Source organism: Crinia signifera, chromosome 11 (genome assembly GCF_055691185.1).
Source record: "Crinia signifera chromosome 11, ASM5569118v1, whole genome shotgun sequence".
Classification (NCBI taxonomy): Eukaryota; Metazoa; Chordata; class Amphibia; order Anura; family Myobatrachidae; genus Crinia; species Crinia signifera.
Genome location: NC_139227.1, coordinates 12,312,358 through 12,335,165, shown reverse-complemented (window position 1 = coordinate 12,335,165; position 22,808 = coordinate 12,312,358). Strand labels below are relative to the sequence as shown.

Genomic DNA, 22,808 nt, shown 5'->3' with positions numbered 1-22,808 from the left:
GGGTTCAGTATGAAAAGGTATGACCAGATCGGACATGGGTTTGCAATGTGAATGCGGTATTAGTTTCCCAAAACCTTGTAATCACTATACTGCTTTAGATTTGTGGCACTGTACAAATCAGTAATAATAATATATTATCTTATGACGAAAATGTTATGTTTTTTGTTTTTGAGTGAAACAGTTACTCAAACATACAAGGATTTCAGATAACAGTGTTAGTGAAAAAAGTAAAGAATATAACAACTAAGTGTATTCACTATTTGAAATACAGCGGGAAGCCAAAAAGTACAATTTTCCAAAGAGAATATTTTTTTTGAAAAGAACTTAAGATATACAAGAGAACACAGAGACACAAAGAAAAGAAATCAAATGAATGCAAGGAAATAAAAGAAGTGCAGAAAAATAGAAAGTGAGAAAGAAACACAGAGAAAGTGAGAGGTCAAAAGGAAGAAGCAGTAAGCCAAGTAAAAGGGTGGATCTAAAAACATAATGCGGTTACCAATTTGGTAAGGGAACAAAAAACGAAGAGTAGAGACAAAGATCCAGGACATTATTCTGATCCACATGCAACACTTCTAATTTTTCAGTGTTACGTGTGGATAAAATGGCGCTCGCACAGCCGCCCCCCCCCCCTCGCTCGGTGAATTCCCCGCACAGCTGCAAAAGGATGTTTTGCATAAACAGCCATTTTCAGCCTTGGGTGCAGGGGCCGAATCATTCAATGGTTGCCAACCACTGAACGATTGAGAGGAGCATGCAAAACTAAGACACTCTCTGGTGTCTTAGTTTTGTGTGCTCTCTGTACGGGAAGAGGGCAGCCAGCTGTCATTCCGTGATGTCAGCTGCCATCCCCAGCAGCTGCTTCACTGCCTAATTTCCAAGGGAATGCCCCCAAGGGTTTTCATGGGAACACCTATGAAACGCTGGGCATTACCAAGGGCGCAGCCCGTCCCTGCCACCCCACACCCCTAGTTCGCCATACTAGCAGTTCGTCATGCCCGCTTGCACCCAGCATATGTACATGCACAGAAATGCACATGCGCATAACGAAAACGTCGCTCTCCCATGCAAATGCGCAGTCAACTAAGATAAGGCCTCTATACTTCGAAGACACAGAAGGACAAGAAAGCTTTCAAATCAGATCACACAATAGAGTTTGAGTCTCAGAACATGGTGTGCTTTATAAATAACCTTGAATTTAATATATGGAGAAATCTTGTAAATAGTTAATATAGCTTTCCCAAATGGTGAAACATTTCTCAACCTGTAAAAAGACCTCAACCCAGTCCATCTTGTAAACCTACAGTAGATGTGCTTTTTCATAAAGTGAATGTTAGACATGGGGAGGGAGATAAGCATGGATGTAACATACATTTATGAGCTATAGCAGAAATATGGGTTAGAAGTTTCTGTCTTCCATGGGTCATTCAAAGTTAAGAGCTAAGAGACTCAGCACTTCCAATTCTGGAGTTTGTGGGAGAACATTTATCAAATCCAACATATGGTTTAACTTGGGAAAAAAATATCTTAACCAGAAATTAGTCACCAAATCAGTGGAACAATGTGGAACTGCATAGAAGGAGTCACTGTGATTTTTTTTATTGTTTTTGGTTATTTTTTACCAGTTATTTAAATCGCACACACATATTCCGCAGTATTGAGAATATGGGGTGCATTCAATGGTTTTTGCAAGATGTGGCAGTGAGTAGTGCTGACTGCTCGCTGCCACAGCGAGTAGGATCAGTATTCAACTGACCCCCTGCACACACCATTTCCCCCTCACTAGGTTTCTTCAGCGAAAAAACAGCAAGGCTCGTGGCTAAATGCGGCGGGCTCCCTGCATTAACCGCGAGCCTCGCCTTTGGGAGAATCTATGCCTTCCTCTGACAGTGAGGATTTCCCTGGAACCTAGAATAGGGTTAGTAACTGGCACGGCGGTTAAACGGCTAGGGTCACTTGTTTTTGCCGATCCCCAAAATGTAACCCCTTCCCTGGCCACAATGAATATGGGCCTATATATATATATATAAAACCACTCACATCAGTCCTTGGCTTAGAGGAGCTCAGAAGCTTTGTTCCCTACCGCATGAACCAACATATACACACAAGCTAAAAGAATGAACCGTGCGCTGGTGTGTGGACAATTATTGCCTGTGGTTTGCCTGTGGTTTGGGTTTGTAGGACGGTGGTGCACTAACTTCTCATTTGGAATTGAAAATGGACATTTAAAGGGGGAAATTTACTAAAGGAAATTTGTAAAAAATAGGTGTATTTGTATCCAGAAATACACTTATTTTTGACATTTACTATCCCGAAAATATGCAATTCGTAGTCGTATTGATAGTACATCAATACGACTACGAATTGCCGTATTTTCGGGGTAGTAAATGTCAAAAATAAGTGTATTTCTGGATACAAATACACCTATTTTTTTTACAAATTTCCTTTGGTAAATTTCTAATATTTATGACTTTAGTGGTTTGTGGATGTCCATATATTTCTTGTGTATACACACAAGGGTTCATTTGAAATAAAAATGAGTATATTTTTGGAGCGTGAAAGAAGACCAGAGAACCCAAAGATATCTCACAAACTCATAGGGAGAATATCTGTGAAAGGTTAAACCCATGTGCAGTACTGTCCTTGTTTATATTCAGACCACTTCGCCCGCTTACCCTATTACCTTCTACTATATATATATATGGAGTAGAGACGGATGGCACTCAGCGGGATTTGCGTCGGAAATAAACAGACCACACTTGGGTAGACTTCTGCCAACGTTTCAAATCTAATTAGATAGATTTTTCGTCAGGGACCCTGACGAAAAATCTATCTAATTAGATTTGAAACGTTGGCAGAAGTCTACCCAAGTGTGGTCTGTTTATTTCCGACGCAAATCCCGCTGAGTGCCATCCGTCTCTACTCCATATTTACATGCTTGCTTGTTTGCTGCTGTGGAAGGGCACCAGGGGTACTATTGTTATTTGGAGGAGGAGTGCCAGCCAATCTCTACATATATATATATATATATATATATATATATATATATATATATATATCACTTAATGCCTCTGAGGGAAAAGGGCATTCTGTAATCCCAAACATAGATGAGTAGTGTTCGCCCAGGGCTAAACAGGAAAGTCATCGAGGCACTGACTTCTGACATTTGTAATCAATTGTAATAGTAAATTGGAAAAAAAAAAAATATTAAAAAACGTTTTTGTTACAAAGAGTTGGGAAATCCTGCCAGTTCCATTCCTCATTTAATTTGCTGTTTCCTGGCACTAAAAAATATAATATATTTAGTTGCACACACAGATTTTGAATCAAGACGGCTCTGATGTTACAATGAAATGATAGCAAACATATTAGTCTAACGCAATGGGTTTGGCACACTTGCTTCTACGAGAGTATAAAGATCCCTTGGAGCAATAATAGTTCAATAACTTGAAAATACTTTAGGTCAGAGTTTCTCAAGCTCCGCTATTACAGCCCAGGTTTTAAGGTTATCCATGCTTGAATAGCAGAGGGTTGACTCATCTTGACGGAGGTACATATTAAGTCATCTGTGCTAAAACATAGACATTCTTAAAATCTGGACTGTAATGTCGGAATCTGCTTTAGGTCATTACCGCTAACTGACTTGTGTTTGTACAGTATGTAGCTAATTTCTTCTTAGGATCTGTGAGGTTCCAGATAATAAGGATGGGACACACTGTAGTTGGCAAGATCAATAATCATCATCAGTTAACAATAGTTATACCGAGGGCAATCCTTTTGGCTAACCACCAGGTGCATGTGCATTTGAATTATCCTTAGAATTATATTTCAAGTTTCACAAATTTATTGCGCTAATCAGTGACTGTTGGTCTAATTTGTGTCAATATTTCCAGTGTATATAAAAAAACCCTGTTGTCTAACATTAGTGGGCTACATGCAGAAGCTTCGTGTATTTACCCTGCACATAAAATATAGAAATATTTTTCTCCCCTTGCACAACAACAAGGAGGCTGATTCAGACCCATTTGTTATGGGCCAAATTCGTCCCCATCACCGATGTTCATGGTTTCAAGCTCGCTGGACCGTTCCCTCCAGAAGGGGCGGAATGGGGTTGGGCAGGGAGTGGCAACAGGGGTAAACCCAGTGTTTTCCTGCTAAAGCAGGCATGTTGATGCCTGCTTGGGGCAGATGGCTGACATCACATGACGTCTGTGCACATCCCAAATTCAGAGATCACCGTCTAAACGGAAAATCATGCAAGGCCGACTTTCCATTATGAATGGTAGAAAAATAATTAGATGGTGAGCGAACATTGAATGTTTTTTAACCATGCGGCCACATGCAAGGGGATGTGTTAGCGTACACATTGCATCGCATGCTAGTGAGTGGATTTGGGTGGCATTTACCTGTTCACTAGACTGCGACTACATGCAGCCTAGAAAACAGGTCCGAATCAGGCCCATGATGGCAGATGTATTATCTAAAATTGTAAAATAAGGGGTCCCGCTTGTCATGTATAACGAGGACAAGCAGGCACCTGCTATGGCCCCTTTGCCAATAAGGAGTGATATTATGCCCAGCGTTAATGGCTCTCCTTATCAGTGTCCCAGGCAGCCCTGCGCATGTGTGTTTAATAAAAACCCTTCTCTCCCCCGGCCGGCTCTCTGGCATGCGCAAGATCTCGCTTTTATCCCGAGATCTCGTGCCCAGCCTGGAGCCAGCAGCAGGGCTAGCGTAGTCCCCACAGTGGGGATAGGAAAACATTAGCCCTGGGCTGTCAAAGTGGCCGGGCCACTAATTACTGGGGGGAGTTCAAGGGGACAGCCCACTGAGTGCTTCTCCTTAGGTGCGCTGTTCGTACATATTAAAAAACGTAATCCTTACAGTTAAGTAGCGTTAATTGCAGATATGCACTTAACGCTAGTTCATACATCTGCACCAAAGTTACTTTTTTTTTTACTTTACTTGAACAGAATAAGGCCAACGAGCTCCGTGAGGGGCATCTAAGAAACGCTGCAGTGTTTAATGTAGATTATTTGTGATCGTCATTTGTATGCAGTTCAGTAAATAAAGAAAAGACTAAGTATAGCAATAAATGCACATACATTACAAATCAGCTTCCATTGTTTAGATTTCTATATGCTTTAAATGTGTATACTGTCTATATATATATATAGCTATTTTCTTGAGTACAAGCATCAGTGCTGTGTATCAAGGTTTATATAAAATGGGAGCGTGATGGAAAAGAATACAGATCCCTGTTGGGACTCACAGAAGAGAGCTAGTTAATGTACTTTAATCCACCAAATTTTCGGGATATTGCAGACTAGAGACAATGAGCTGCAAAAATGCCAGAATTAATGAATATGTAAATATCAAGCTTACATTGAACACATTGCAGTATAAAGATATTAACTGTCTTGCACGGCTCTTATTGAAAAAACACCTACACCTGTCATGTAATGAGATTGTATGATACAGCGTCCGACATTTGATTTACTTTTCTAAAGCACTATCAGTACTTTGCAGGATTTCTGATACTGATTACTGAAGAACCTAAAATTAGTCTTAAGATGAGTCTAGCACAGTGGCGTAACTAGCTTTTGGGCGCCCCCCGCCATTAAAGGGAGGGCGCCCACCCACGCACCCCGCCGCACCACCCACCCACGCACCCCGCCGCACCAACCCCCGCCCGCCCCGCCGCACCAACCCTCGCCCGCCTCGCCGCCCATGCAATCCCCCCCAGTCTTACCTGGCTACGCTCAGTACGCGCTGGTCCCGGCTCCCTTCTTCTGCTATGAGGACCACCACAAAATGTCTGCCCCCATGCAGCAGACAGTTTCAGATAACTATGTGCTACATGGGTGCGGACATTTTGTTGTGGTCCTCATAGCAGCAGAAGGGAGCCGGGACCAACGCGTACTGAAGACTGACAGGTAAGACTGTGGGGGATGGCGGCGGGGCGGCGGGGTGTAACTATAGCACTGCAGCCCCTGGCGCCCGCACATGCACAGCGCCCCCCCCCGCGGTCGCAGTTACGCCCCTGGTCTAGCATCTAAAATAATTTTCCCTCCGAAATGCAGGGTCCAGGGTCACTCCGGGACTAGTTAACCCGTTCACTCTGCACAGAAACCCGGCAACAAACTGGTAAGAACCCTGCTTTTTTACCGGTTTGTAATGCCTGGTTTAAGCCAGTTTGCTGGATCCAGTAAGCCCTTTCAGATAGCACCTACTGTATTACCGGATTGAACTGGCAACAAACCGGCATGATCCCGGTAATTAGGTGCGATCTGAAACAGGTATTTCTGTGGTTCTGATTCAGAGATGTATTTTACTTTGATGTTAACGCAATCTCCGATGTCTTAAGATCTGCATGCATGTATGTGCAGAGGCTACAATGCCAATATGCAGATATGGGTTTATGATGTTGTTCAAGGTACCCCAAAATGACTGCAACATGATTGAGAGACTGCTGCCATTTGTAGGCAGTGATGAGCAACAATCCAGAAAAAGAGGTGTGTGCAGCTTCACTGACACTTGCAGTGCAATTTCACTGGACATCCTATGGGGTTCCTCGCATGTCCAATGTTCACACAGATGAACCAATACTGGCTTCATACACAGCAACGGACCACACAACCGGCAGTGGTGCCTTTCTGCTTAAGACCCCTCCGTTTCTGCTTAAGACCTCAGCGTTAAAGATGCAGCAGTTTGTGAATAGCATCCACCTCTAAATTCTCCTGAATTATTATGTTACTACATTACTATATTTCTATGGTATATTGTTACTATTGGCCTGATTCAGTTGCACAAGGTTGCGTGCTCAGTTGCCATCTTGTTCATAGAGATGCCCACTGCCGGCATCTCAAATCTCACTATGGGGCAGATTTATAACGCCTGGTGACTTGATAAAGTTGCTGTTTTTTTTTTATTACCGGCCAATCAGCTCCTAACTGTCAAGTTATAGGCTGGGTTCACAGGAGCTGATTGGCTGGTGTGTTATCACCAACCACTTTATCACTTCACCAAACTTAATAAATGTGCCCCAATGTTTAAAATATTATTTTGAATAACAGTTGCAGCCATTGTTATGCCAAGTATGCAAATTGAGCTAAAACCATTACTATCCCCAGTATGTAAATGACAGGTACAGACACGGTTATTCCAATTGTGCAAATGTTAGTTGAAGCCATTGTTAGGCCAAATGTGTAAAATGATAGCTGGATCTATTATTATTCCATGTTTTCAAAATGGCAGCTAGGTACTTGTGAGTTATCCGGGCTGCCGATTTCTAAATCGGGTCGGATCGGGCACATCGCATCGCATCGCATGCGACCATCGGATGCGATGCGATGACCCGATTTTTTCATAGGAATCAATGTTAAAATGGACTGAGTCCATTTTAACATGGAATTCAATGGGAAAAAGGGGTCCTTTTCATACCCCTACTATCCAAGTGGGCATGGAGCTGGATATAAACCTGTGGCGAGCGTAGCGAGCCACCGAGCCCGAAGCGTGGCGAGCGTAGCGCGCCCCGCGAGGGGACACAGAATACCGTCCCCTCGCGGGGGACTCGAAAAATCGGGTCATCGCATCCGATGGTCGCATGCGATGCGATGCGATGCGATGCGATATCGCATTGCATCGCATCTGATTGTATGCCTTAACTTAAGGCATACAATCAAAAAATCGGCAGCCCAGATAACTCACAAGTACCGGCAGCTACAACAATTGTTATCCCAACTGTGTAAATATTAGAAATGTTATTTGCTACCATTGTTAAAAATGATCGCTGAAGCCATTGTTATTCCAATTGGTTAAAATATAGGTATAACCATTGTTAACCCAAGAGTGTTAGTGAATTCTGCATCCATTGTTATCCCAATTGCCTACAATACATCTGTAGATATTATAAAAAGTGTGTAACGTAATAGATTCAGCCATTGTATGCCAAGTGGGTAAATCACTGCTGCAGTGTTTTTTTTTTTTTTTGTTTGTTTTTTTGTATTGGATGAAATAAAATCGACATGAAGAAAATATTAGGAGGAATACAATTTGGCATGATTTGCTGCCTGCACACATACAGAATCAGTTTATTACTGTAGTGCCAAAATTGCATGATTTCCTTTGCGCCTCTATAGGGTGTTATGGAAAACTTGTGTTGCTGGCAGGATGTGATGTTAATTCCCATCCTTAATGCAAAGTAGACATTGCTGACAAATTAGCAAAGTTGATATCATAACCCAGGGCCGGCGCCACCACTAGGCAAATCTAGGCATTTGCCTAGGGCGCCGGCCACTGGAGGGCGGTATTTTGCCCCCCTTGCCGCCCGGGTACCTGTCCTGCGGCGCTGTGCATATATAAAGTTGGCGGCGGCGGTAGCGGTGGGTCCCTGCAGTCAATAAGAAATAACGAGCGCTATCCGCCGGGCAATGCGGAAGCGCTTCTGTTTTGGAAACACTGGCCGCACGCTGAGATTCAGCCAATCAGCGTGCGCCGTGCGGCCAGTGTTTCCAAAACAGAAGCGCTTCCGCATAGCCCGGCGGATAGCGCTCGTTATTTCTTATTGACTGCAGGGACCCCCTGCTGCCGCCGCCGCCAGCTTTATACACGCACAGCGCCACAGGACAGGTACCCGGGCGGCAGACACCGGGGCACCCCCACCCCGACTTGCCTGGGGCGCTCCGGTGCCTTGCACCGGCCCTGTCATAACCATCAACATGGTGACTGCATCCAGCCGTGCTGACAGTGCAGCCGGCCCGTGGTGAAAAAAGGGGGCATTGTCGACATGAGGGGGCGTGGCCACACTCCTGTAGAAAAAATTATCTGGGACCATGGTGCTGGTGGGTGGCCGACCAGCACGAGAGGGGTGTGTATCATTAGGTCACCAGCATGTCAACACCATTAGCTCAACATGCATTTAGGTTGACATTAGTCTAGGTCGACATGCATGAAGGTTGACATGAGTCTAGGTCGACATGGGTTAGTTTGACAGGGTCATTAGGTTGACATGGGTTAGGTTGACAGCCGTCAAAAGGTCGACATTGGGATTTAAACTTTGTCCTGAATGTCGACACAGTCGACATGGACACTGCAACACAGCACCGCATCCCCTGCTTCAGGCATGGTGCCTCGTTACGCTCGGCATACTATGTTATGCTCTCACCACACCCTAGTGGTGGCACATGTCAGCTAAAAAAAACAACAGATCAACCTTTTGACTGTCGACCTAATGACCCTGTTGACCTAACCCATGTTGACCTAGATCCATGTTGACCTTCACTCATGTTGACCTAAATGCATGGCAACCTAATGCTGCCGACCTAATGACTGTTGAGCAACATGCAGGTGACCCTATGACCGTATCGCCACGAGAGACATCAGGTCAGGAATGCAGAGGACAGGTTGCCACTGCAGCTGCCTCTTTCCCCACGCACAGCACACGGCACTGCACAGCATGTGTTGGGTTAGGGAGAGAGGCTGTGTGTAGGTCGGGCTCACAATGTTAGGGCCCGGAAGGAGTGTCCACTTTGACCCCCTGTCACCAACTCTGGTAGGGTCACACATAAAATTGTCTCTGAAGAAAAAAGCTTATGACACTTCAAATGGCGCTCAAGGCGAAAGCGTTCACATACCCTCCAACATTTGAGGAGTAAAAATCGGTACAACTGCAGACAAGGGGCATGGCCATGAGTAAAGGGGGCGTGGCCACGACCCCTAAACTTAAAAAAAAAAAAAACACTGCATCATGCACTTACTTAGGCTCCGGGTCACCAGGGGTCCCACTCAGTAGTCCACTCCAGATAGATCCCCCCTCATGCGCGCCCCGGCTCCTGCTGCTACACCTGACTGCGCACTCAGTCACTGACGCCCGCCTCTGCCTCACTGCCCTTTCGCGCCCTGAGTCTGTGCATGCGCAGACTGTGAGGCAGGGCATTAAGTCTCACATTCGTCCCCTGAGCGCCAGACTGTGTGTAGGGTGCGGCGCTGGTGCAGCAGTGATGTCATGACGTCATGCAATGCCCGCCGGCGCCACAAGGGACCCTTGGGAACGGGACCAGGGAGGGGAGAGCCGGGCAGCTTAAAAAAATTGGTACATCGGTACAAAATTATTTTGCCGGTACAGTACTGTTAAAAAACGGTACTGTACCGGCAAAATCGGTACAGTTGGAGGGTATGCGTTCAGCCACCAATGACTACACCCACACAACTGGTGATGGAAATGACGATCATGTGTCTAAGCAGACTCCATTATCCTGGTTCATTTACGAGCATTTCTGTGAGTTAAACGCCCCAGACATATATCATTTTCTTTCTATTATGGGAAAAAAAAAAAATTCTCCTCAGACAACTGTTGCAGATGAAATAATACTCTTGATTGATTACAGATTTCACTAATATTGTATTTTACATTCTAAAGGCTTGACAATAAAATGAACTGGAGAAGGTCATTGTTAATGAGGTTCACTTCTTCAGATTCCTGATGTCAAGATGTGTAAATTAAAGCTACTTTCTACTTCATTGGTATGAATCTGTCAGCTAAATTGCACGGAGTACCAAGATAAATCTCACTCTGGGCTATAAAATCTATCATTGCTGGGTGGAATATAATTGGGCAGAGGGAGATGTTGGACTCAAAACATATTTTATTTAAAAATAATAATAATCTTTTTAAATAGAGCATTTCCAGTTTGAAACAGCGCTATGTAACATTTCCAAGCCTTGGTGCATCTGGCCAATCAAGCGTGCATCTTTTGTCAGTACCGGCAAACTAAGAGTTAGGATAAAATGTCAAAGGACACAAGAAGGCAACAGTGATATTTTTACTGGAGTCACCTGTGTCTAATTTCATTGTTAGAAATCACTATGAAAGAATTACAAAAAGAAAAGGCATATGGCTGGATTTTTAATCACTCAAAGATATCTTATTTTTGGACAATGGGCTGATTCAGAGATGGACGGATATCATATAGTCTATGTACGCGGTGGCAGTGCGATAATATGCTAATGCAATTCAGTGGCTAACTTAGGATTTCAAGACTGGGGAGGTTTCCAACTCCAGTCCACAATCCATACTTGGATGTTTACATTCGGTTCTTCTGGTGTTGGCTGCCTAGTTGCCAATTAGGAAACTCAACTTCTGATTGGCCGCTGGGCAGCCAATAGTGCACCTTCGGGGGGAGCGGCATCTAATCTAAACAACAACATTCTGTGCTTCTTACCGTTCGTGCTGGTACGGGTACTCGTTTTTGTTTTTTTGCAAGTACATGAATGCCTACATGGAAAGAAGATCTACGCCATAGGACCTCGTAAGTATAATTTCCTTCTACAGCTACACAAACAAGATACTATTGGAGAAGGGTACCGATCGTTCAGGTCAAGATACTGTAGGTAAGTATCATTATGTATGGGGTGTGTGTAATAAAGTGATACTTTACTGGTGTGTACAGATGGAGATCAGTGGGGACCTGGTAGTCGGATCGCCAACAGCCAGCCCCCACCAGCCGCCAGAAAAGGCTACGCGTGCAAGAGACGCTCCTGTGTCCCCTTCCAATGGAGCTCCCTTCTGCCTCCCTGCTGCTTTCCGCCGGTCCCCGCCACCTCCCTGCACCGCCTCTAACTGTGACCATCTCCCTGAAGTGGAGACGGGCAGGGTTTGTATTTTCCCTGCCGCCTAAAAAATGGGACACGTGTGCGCGTGAGGTGCTCATGCGTCCCAGTCGTATGCATTGCCTCTCCTCTGGCGTTAACCAGTGGGGGCATTCTGGTGAGCCTTGGCACTGGCTGAGAGGCGCTCCATCTGTATGTGTGTGTGTTGGTTCTGCTGTGGAACTAAGAGTCCCAGAATGACCATTAATGCCCTGCATGCTGGGACTTGTGGTTCTCTAAGTCCCAGTATGCAGGGGAGGCTTGCTGGGGCCCATAGTTCCACAGCAGAACCCAATAGCTAATTATTTTTTTATACAAATGCCATCAGTCAGGTGTCCTCCACCCTGGGGCAATGGGGAGAGCCCCGGGCTTCAGCCCAGGAAGGGTTAATCCTGGAGGGGGGACCCCTTCATTGGGAGGGTCCCCACTCCCCCAGGGTGAGGGGGTTAGTACTTCAGCCAGGGGAACTGATATAAATAGTTTCCCCCAGCTGTGGCATTACCCTGCTGGCTGGTTGGCCCCAGTGGTGGTTCTCAAAATACAGGGAACCCCTATTAATTTTGTTCCCAGCCTGGGGTTGGTTACGGACATGGGGGGGGGGGTGCACCCTGAACGGCGTGCATGCTACACCCGTTATAAATATGCCACTGCCCCTCAGTAAAATACATCACTCTCCCAAGTAAGCCCCCAATTTAAATTGTTCATTGCATTTGACAGGCTTCACATTGGAATCAATATCTTTCATTCAGGACTGTCAGTCCGAGGAAGAAAAGTTTTTATCCACAGGACCGCCAGTACGGACTGCCATTAGCAGAAAGTACTTCCAATGGGAAGCCACTTCTCTGTAAAGTATGCCAGCAATACCTGGCTTCTTGGGGCTGCAGCCAATACAGACCCTAGAAATGGAGTTTTATGCCCATGAACATCTTCCCCTGCCTTTCTGTTACATTTATCATCTGCAACGGACACACCCGACTGCCACACAAAATGAATAGCATTCAGGAAACTTCCCCTCTCACCATAATGTAGGAATTGCTATTGCTCCCAAAATATACAAATTCCTAACTGGGTCAAACAGACCCAACCCCCCATCTTCTTAAACTCTGCAATGATGCACCCAGACACACCCTCTTTTCATGAAACCCCACCCCTCACATATCAAGATTGTCAGTTGGGATATATAGATTATTTACTAGGACCACTGTCAGTTGTGTGCATTTTGTTATAGGTATGTTTAAAAGCTGCGTTCTCCCCTTGACGGAATAAATTAATCGAAAGCTGAGTTATACAGATTGCAAAATGCTGATTATTTATTCACCTAATTATAAAACAGCCTCTGTTAGACCTTTGTGAAACTTAGCAAAAACAGAATAAATACTTTATTGAACTTGATAGATTGCAGACTACCTGGGATCTCTAGTGAATATCAACCACCAGTGAAAGTTTTTTTTTTTTTTTTTTTTTAAACTTGGCTGTGTAATGATCCTTCCAAAGTGATTTAGGGAATGTGAATACTTACTAACCTTCTGTAGCTAACAGCTCCGTTCCCGGACTAGTAAATTTATGGCCTCTTTTTATCTCCTCAGGTACACTGCTCGTCTCTCTGTGATAATGTTTTACCTTTACTAACAGCAAGATTATACTGTATACCCATGATAATAAAGCAAACTACTATTCACATTGTTACAGGGCCATCATTTGTTATGTTTTGTAAGACTACATATAACAGACATAAAATAAAAAAACATATTAATATACAGGACTTAATTACAGTACAGTGCATTTGGCAATATCGTAGAATTGTTGGAAGTTATTGATCTGGATACAGAGGTGTATATTTAAAGTGCAGGCTTTCTAGAAGTGGAAATGTTTTACATAGCAACCAATCAGGTTGTACTTTTTAGTTATCTAGCACTTTCTATAAGATCATAACTAGAATCTGATTGGTTGTTATAGGCAACATCGTTACTTCTATAAACCAATACTTTAGTAAATTTACCCCAAACAATCACTGGTGGAGGGTATTCAATTGGGCATTGCGACCTTCGGAATACCCCAACAGTCGGAAACACGGGCTGTTTTTGGCAGATGGGCGTTCCCATGACGCGGGTGCGGGGGGCGGGCAGCTAACATCACCGGATGCCCATTTCCTTCCCAGTGTGCATGTATATGTAAGGTTGAAATAGCCTGGGATTGAAAAATGCTCAATCCCGGGTTTCCCGGGATACCGGGATTGGTTTCCCTAAAAAAAAAAATGCCCCGCTTGTTTGCTTACATGGAGCCCGGTGGGTGGCTGGCCATGGTGATGTTGCCGGGTGGGGCCGATGGAAGGGTGGGGAGCCAGGAGGGGTCTCAGGGAGCAGGGAGCAAGGAGCCGGGTGGGTAGGCAGGAGCAGGCAGGAAGCCGGGTGGGGGAGAGAGTTCTCCGTGAGCTGGGTGGGTAGGCAGCAGCACATTTAGGACACTTCTTGGTTGTCTGTGTGGCCTGCGCAGCGTGACCTATGACCTTGTCACTCTGCGCAGGACTGCACTGCCGGGTACAGGGGAAGTGGGGCAGCATCTGAGGGATGCTCAAACACGGCCCAGCACTAGAATGCGCATGCGCAGTCTAATCCCAAAATCCCGGGATTGGATACACCAATCCCGGGATTGAAATCCCGGTGTTTTGGGGGCCAAATCCCGGGACCCCGTCGATCCCAATCCAGGGATTGGCCACCCTAGCGGCAGCTAACCATTCACACGGCGGGGTTTAGTGGACTCGCAAGGCTGTGAATTTGCAGCCTTACCAATCAACCATAATAACCCCCTAAGCCTCATGCAGATAACTCATCACAAAAGAATTTATAAAATATAGCTAAAAAAGCACTGAACAAGCTCATATGTAAAAAATATTTTTAGAACCTCAAAATGTCTTTCTAAATCACTTTTTTTTGTCTGCACCATTAACAAAAAGTTTGGTGAATTTATTTTCTAATATAGATACATTGGCTGAATATCACGATTAGTTAAGAGAACTCAACTGCAAAAGATTCAATCAATCCTCGTCTTACGCATCATTTATTGAAACTGATTATTGAAAGTAGAGCAGAATTGCAATATAAAAATTGTCTAATTTTTGGTCTCTGTATAGAAGGGTCTTTATCTACCTAAAATATGGCTTTTACCGAACACACAGTTACCACTGTCAGCAATCAATGGTGCAAATAACCTTTTTTTTCCCCTTTTTAATATGGCAACAGTGTCATCATAGTTGACAGCGCTTCATTTATATTCTCTAAAGCCTTCAACTGAAAAAATAATTGAGACTTAAGACAAAGGGATGCTGCCTTCTTGGAAGGTCTTGAAACAGCATGTGGAATTTAAAATACATGTACAGCCTGCAGATTTGAGAAACGTAAAGACCCTTATATAGTGGCTATGGAATATAAAAATACTCCGTAGTACAGAAAGATCATTGATTCAATCTTATTTGGCTTCTTGTTACCTGTTTATGTGCCTTAAAAGACTATAAAAATGTAGTCACCTGTCATGTACCCATATTATCATCCAATTTACCCAATTTCTTCCCACCACATCTGTGAATACAGCTTGGACCTAGGGGGGTTTTCTGGTGGATTCACAAGCATGCACCCTCGAGAGGACGGGGGCGGGCAGCTGACATTTGGTGATGTCAGCTGCCTGCCCACGGGACCGTCGTCACGGCCCGATTACCATGGGAAGGCCCTGGGAGCTACCATGAGCGCAAAGATCCTCCGCCATCCCAGCCTAGGGTGCGTGCACCCAGAGAACAGTCTGTTTGCCGTGGCCGAATGCACCCAGGGTATGCACGTGCGCAGAAATGACGCTGCCCATGAGCATACGCCCACCAATGGTCCACTTGCGATTGTGACTAACCCCCCTAATATCTACCTTCCAGTTATATATATATATATATATATATATATATATATATATATATAATTGCCTTCCCAGACTTCTTCCCTTTGAGAAAGGTGCAAAAAGCAACAAAACGGTCCGTCAGGGACCTGTGCTGACATCAGCCACGGAACGGGCTGCTACTCACAGAAAGTCTTTGTTGCCTGAGGGTGTTGGACGTCAATTGTCCTGTCCTGTCTATTTGTTACCCCACCGTGACTGCTGGATTTGTCTTTTGAAAAAAATTGATGATGCTTATAAAAGCTTGAAAAGCCTCTTGTCCTGTGCTGGTTCTTCCTTGAATAGGAACACAGTTTTCTGCTTTGGGAAGGCAATTCTATAACCCTTCAAATACCGGGCACGGACACCATCTGGACTTTGTCAGCATTGTGCGTACTGCCATTCTGTATATATATATATATGAGGTCACCTCTCGAAGTTTCAGACATACTGTAAGTTTTGTATGTTTTTCCGGTGTCTATGTTGACATATGTCAAGATGGACACCGTATAAATGTACCGTGCCTCCTTGCAATAACTCAGCAGTATGTGCAGTCTGAGCATAGCCCAGGACTTACTCGGTGGCTGCGATAGAGACAGACTGATCGGGGGCGGAGCTGATGTCGCAAGACTTCCCTTCAAATGCCTGGGCATGCCTGAGTTTTCCCTTACGATCCCAGAAAACATTGGGTTATCAGTAAACATCTGCTTTCTGTCAATCACCTTGCTTATGGCCAACAATAAATAAAGTAGCAAGGTTCATTGCAAGACGGCCATGCACGTGCGAACTATGGACTGTACGCATCCGCAGTCTATTGACTATCACCCGGTCTGTCACAGCCGAATAATCCCCATAGTCAGGTATCTTTTGGTGATATATTGCTGGGCTGCATTTGTAGAGGATACAGAGAGTCACATATATTGCACCAGATATCAACTTGACAGCACTGGGCAGCTACCAATTTCCTTTTAGATTGTATTGAGCAGTTAATTGATAAAAAAAAAAAATTGCAATTACCTTTCGTAATCGAATGACTCCATCCTGTGACTGGGAATCCGTTACGATTTCAAACATGTCTTTCCCATCACCATCAATGATATCAAAGGATGACTTAGCATTGTCTCCGGTGTCTCGATCATTTGCTTTCACTCGTCCAAGTGCATCACCAATACCAATGTCCTCTGGGACTACAAACTGATACTGACCTTACAAATAAGGGAGAGAAAATATTACAACTAAAGTTAATGCAACCAAACCCCAGATTAGCAATCCCTCAATTTGTTACATCTAAGCACACTTTGGGGGTTATTTTGATTCACTCGGAAAGGCACAATCACTCTCTAATGGACAAAACCATAAGCACTGCAGTTGGGGCTGATTGGGTGGGGTTTGTACTTCAAACTGATATCTTTATTGCAGTGTAAAAATAAAGCAGACAGTGTTTACCCTGCACAGAAACAATAAAACACCCAAATCTAACTCTCTCTGCACATGTTACATCTGCCCCACCTGCAGTGCACATGGTTTTGTCCATTAGATAATTATTGTGCCTTTCAGATTGAATCAAAATAACCGCCTTTATCTAGAACAATGGAAATTTCTGTAACTCTTTGTGTTGTAAACACTGTATTGTCTGATGACAGCTCCAAATTAATAATACAGAATGATAATACATAATGATTTGACTTATATAACACCAATATACATTTATATACAAATATACATTTAACACAGACAGTAACACAGACAAAGACAGACAAAGCCTATCGAGTCGGGTAGAGCTGCTGATACCAGAAGAACTACCTTCGGCTTTTCCGGTGTTATTAAGGGGAGTGCACCTCACCAGTGCAGCAAGCTGGCTACAGGACTGGCTACTTTACCACCAACTACTAGCAAAGCGGAAAAAATGACATACCAAAAAGGGGAGTAATGGAAATTTAAGAAAGACCACCCGCTCCAAACCTTAGGACACTTCTAATATCTGCCTCTACAAAACTATAGGCTGATCAATGTAATATCACACTATGATCCAGAATGAAGACCACAATATAAATCACATCTTACACACAACGTTTCCCAGTCTTAGGGTTTATAAGCTACCACCGTTACTTCAACGATCCGATATTTTAAACACCACAACTGTAAAGATCTATCGCTGGAAGAACTGGGAGGAATATAAAGCTGTCAACTATTTTTTTAATCATTTATCATTGGAAATCAAACGTCAAACCTTTTTATGCTGTTCTGCATTTGTGGCGGTTTTTACCAATGGGCTGCAGGACTGCAGCCTCCCCAAGTAAAATCTGTCACTGTGCTTAGTGTTAGTGTAGCCAGCTGCAGTCCGTGAGACTACACTGGCTTCACTGTGACTGGCAGTGGCTTGCTATTGGAAGTCCGACCTGACAGTCAACCGCAGTAAGGCAGTCCCATTGGGAGGTGTTCCCTCCCTCCAGGCTGCATCTTTGGCTTCTATGGGCTGCAGCCGTAGCAGCCCATAGAACCTGGGGTATGTGCATGCGCAGTTCCGTGGCCAATACTGAGCATTCGCTGGTCCTAGTGCCTGTCATCTGCATTGCACAGCCACTGGGACCGCCGCTGCCACAGCGGCAGCAGGGGGGGTTATATGTGCCGGTATTGCACTCAGCAGTAGCCCCCCTCCTACATTCAGGTAGGAGCCGCCGCGGGTGAACACTGTATAACCACGTCCCTATAGGCAATGCAATCAAGGCAAATGGCATCTCGTTATCAATTGACTGAATCATGCCATTCATCTCCATTCTACAATTGTGATACAATGACAAATACTCAGCACCCAGTACACTATAATTGTGTTTTATACAGCAGAGAAAAACCGACACTGTGCGGAGCAAGTAAATAAGGGCTCGTCATCCAAAGAAGTGAAAACACTTTTATGGGTCCAACATTGACTAATCCACTACATACCACTATATACTAACCATGGTATTTAGTGATAGTGTGCAGGAGATCCCAGGAAATACCAGCCATATGTTAGCAACTATGTTGGTTGTTCTTTTTACAATGACAATAAATTATCTTATCTTATATCCACACCACCATAGAGCTGCTTTGCAGAGCATGGTAACCGGAATGCTCCGCACAAGCTCCGCTCCATGTTACGTGTGTGTGTGAAACTGAGAGCATGGCTGTACCGTTACATTGCTATGTCAATAAACAACCCCACCGGTCAGTACTGGGCTGTTTGTTGACACATGGCATCAGTTGGCTGCAATGCCACCGCCTTCCAAACTTGCCTACCCTCCTGAAGCATCCGGAAGAACCAGTCCCGTTCCCCCAGAAAGGCGGGCGTCACATGCATCTCCCACCAGCTGCTTGCATGCCCCACCCCCTCAACCGCTGACTTACAGAGCACAAGTGGACCATACGAGGGGAGGTAATGATTATCAAGAGCCTGCTATGCAATGGCTGTGACAAACACAGAAAACATCACCACTTTCTAATTCTAGAGGCTGATTAATGTGGTTTAGACTGGGAGACATTTTGGTATGTATTTCTTATTTAAATGCTTAAACGCTTAATTGTTTTATACTCTGTAGTTATAGGAAGCCATTTCCTGCATTGTCATTTTACACAAATTAGAAAAATATTTCTGCAGCAATAAGAAAAGTGTAAATTGGGGAATTGACTGTTCTAGCATTGGAGTGTATGAGGCTCGGTAACATGATAGAGATGTACTGTGACCCAGCTCTGCTTCCCGGGAGCCGGATGCCAGCTATAACAGCAGCATGTTAATTAAGCAGCTGCTGACTACAAGCCTCTTGCAGCTGGCACTCTCACCATGAGCATGACTTTAGCTATATGTTTATGTGTATTCTATATAATAAAAACGGCAATAGGCATAAACTATTGTCTAAACCATTGTAGATTTTACCAATTCTTACAGGGTAATTGCTGCGCTACACTATACACTATGGGGGATATTCTGGTTCACTGGCAAAGGTAAAGTCACTTTCTAAGGCAAATTCAAAACCATGTGAACTGCAGGTGGGACTGATCTAACTTGTGCAGAGAGAGTTAGATTTGGGTGTTTTATTGTTTCTGAGCAGGGTAAATACTGGCTGCTTTATTTTTACTCTGCCATATATATATATATATATATATATATATATATATATATATATATATATATATATATATATATATATATCAGTTGGAAGTACAAACCCCACCCAAATCTAACTCTCACTGCACATGTTACATCTGCCCCACCTGCAGTGCACATGGTTTTGTCCATCAGAGAGTGAATTTGCCTTTGCGAGTGAACCAGAATAACCCCCAATGTCTTTGTGGTGCGGAACCAAACTTTCCAAGTTGGTTGTGCAATCTGCAGTCAATAATCTGCATTTGTATATATTTGTTATTTCTAGGTGCTTATAGAAATGCAGCAATGTCAACAATATGAACAATATCCACACGGGCCATTTATCAAGACAAATTTAATAAACAAACTAAATTATCCGGATTATTTTCAGCCATTTTCAGACTGTGCAATTATTGTTCATTGCCAGTGGCGGCTCCTGCCTTTAGATTTAAGGGGGGCTGCAATTTCCTGGGTACTGCTCATTGCAAACAGTCATTAATTATTTGCAGGTTATTAGTTTGATTTGCGCTGTACTAGTGTTTGTTTGTATGCATGTATTATAAATACATGATGTACTCATATGCACATAAACACAGGTACAGAGCAAAATACACACTTTTAATAACTTTAATATTAATTAAAGTTCACAAAATTATACTATTTATAAAGATCTACACACAAATATTATTAAAATAAAATAAGCTTCCATGCACCTCTCTGGTGTAATGCATACCTTCCTTCAGCTGCATCACACTGAGTGACTCACTGAAGTTCAGGCAAGCTCACTGCAGAGGAATTGCTTCTGGGCTGCACAGGCAGCAGCCCATGGAAGCACTGTATCTCTGGGGATTTGCACAGAATTGATTCCTGTTGGAAGCTATTGCTGTCATCACTTCATGTACTGGCAGCCCAAGAGGAGGAGAAGTTCCCAGCTCTGTGTATGATGAGCAGTAGCAGCTTTCAATAGGAATCTACTACATGCTGAACTCCTCCCCATAGGGTTGGGCTGTTGCTGTGTCTGCCCTGCTGCTTCATGGAGCCTGGTGAGAGGAGGCTACCAGCGTGTCAGAAACACAGCCAGTCAGCACCAGAGCTGTGGAGCTGGGGAAGGGGGGGCTTAGAGAATAAGGTGCGCGCGCCTTTCCTATACAAAGCTATGGGGAGCCAGGCGCGAAGAGAAATGCTGAGGAATGCGGAAGTGCAGGGAGAGCTATGACACCGCCGGCGGACACAGAATTCGGCGCCATTAAAGACTGCTGACCGCAACGATATATGATTGGCATCACCTGTGTTGAACTATTTCATTTACAATAAAGGAATTTCAACGCAGGTGCCTGAAGAGCTGCAAATCGCAGTAAATGGCAAAGCGGGGGGGGGGGGGGTGCAAGGTGGGGGGAGGTCCGAAGACATGTGGAAGGCTTCCCCACCCTTCTGAGGAGTATGAACTGCCCCATAATTTAAAATGGAAGTCCAGGTAGAGAGGATGTTGACCCTCCTGGAATTGGTCATGTTGGGAGGTCTGCGTTGTGTATATTATATTGGATATTACTAATAGTAAAATGCCTGGGTACTGTTTCTCCTATTTGAAATACAATTATTTTGTATCAAATTCCTGTAGTGGAACAAAGACAATTTAAACAACCTTCAAATACACAAAGAATAATAAAATCTACTGTATCATTTATCTTATTACACGCAGCGGCCTCTGTACTACTTACACACTAGGACAGGAATCAGGAGAGATATTGATGTCACTGTGCTCTGGCAAATGGGCCCCCTGACAGAGGGGAAGGGGGGGGGGGGGGAGGCTGGAGTAGCGTATACCCTGCATCTATTATACAGCGCATAGCAGCGACTGTTACCCGGCGCAAAATAAATAAACAGTTACTCCAGCGGGCCAGATATTCCGTACCTTCTAAACTAAACATGATGTGCACCATGTATCTTGTTAAACATGAATATTATGGGTGATTAGATTTAGTAGAAATAAATGGTTTGAAAGCGGAAATGTCTTTTAATGCAGTCATGAACAATTCCCCACTCACTTTTCTAAATCTCTTAGCAGAACCTAATCATGGATTGTGTGTATATTCTGGTGTGAAATATTTCAATGCCCAATTAAAGAAAGATTTAATATTCTCCTAATTTCTGAGTTGCCTTCCCCCAGTTCTCTAATAATAACACGTCAAGGGAAAAAGTGCAAATAAGCTTCTTATAATGACTTATTACACCAGAACCCGAAGCACAGGCACCCCTGACTGTTTATAACTCAATTCTGTGGGTAAAAGCATCCTAATGTCTGCAGGACTAGACCCAGCATGAAAATCATTGATGCCTAATATTAAAAATCCTCTGAGAAAATTAGAGATTTGGGAACTTTAATTTAGAACCATTAGACACTATTAATACATTGGATAATGAACAGGAAAGGGTGCTCATTTGCATGTTTTACTTTGCCTTTACAAGGATAAGTTACAAAACAAAGTAGAACACCAAGTCAAATTTTCTGGTTCATACATTAATCTGCTGATGGATTAGTCTTAAACATGAAGAACGGATCTGAATCGGAGCTAAAAGGCTAAAATCTTAGGGGAGATTGATCAAAGCTTGCAGAGAGGATATGTGGAGAGATATAAAGGGTCAATCAGTTCATGTTGTATTTCAAACAAGGGCAGATTTATTAAGCTTGGCGAAGTGATAAAGTTGCTGGAACTTTATCACTTCGCCAAGCAGCTCATACTGTAACTCTCTTTTTGCAGATCCAGCCTGTAACTTCTCAGTTAGGAGCTGCTTGGCTGGTGATAAAGTACAAACCACTTTATCACTTCACCGAGCTTAATAAATATGTCCCACAGCCTGTACCACAGAAGTTAAAAGGCGGATAGGATTCCTGTAAAAATATTGGAATACTGAATTCCATGGGAGGTATTCAATCCCGAAACCATCTGTCATGATGTTCCAGACAGTCTGATTCCCAGGAATTTTCTCGACAGTTGGTTTTTAATGTGCAGACTGTTGAGTGTCGGAACGGCCATGTTTTGTCAGAAACGACCGCTAAATTGACGAAATCGGCTTCTGATGACACCTGAAATAGGTCGACACTGCTAAAGTCGACAGGCTCAAA

The 22,808-nt window shown here is 43.9% G+C and overlaps 1 protein-coding gene across 1 annotated transcript in view; it reads right to left on the bottom strand.

The window, feature by feature from the left end:
• Positions 1-22,808, bottom strand: part of CDH8 (cadherin 8) — a 372,134-nt gene that overhangs the window by 97,347 nt on the left and 251,979 nt on the right. Inside the window, exon 6 of the mRNA XM_083163864.1 lies at positions 16,582-16,769. Within this exon, the coding sequence (XP_083019990.1) occupies positions 16,582-16,769 (188 nt within the window). The remainder of the gene's footprint in view (positions 1-16,581; positions 16,770-22,808) is intronic.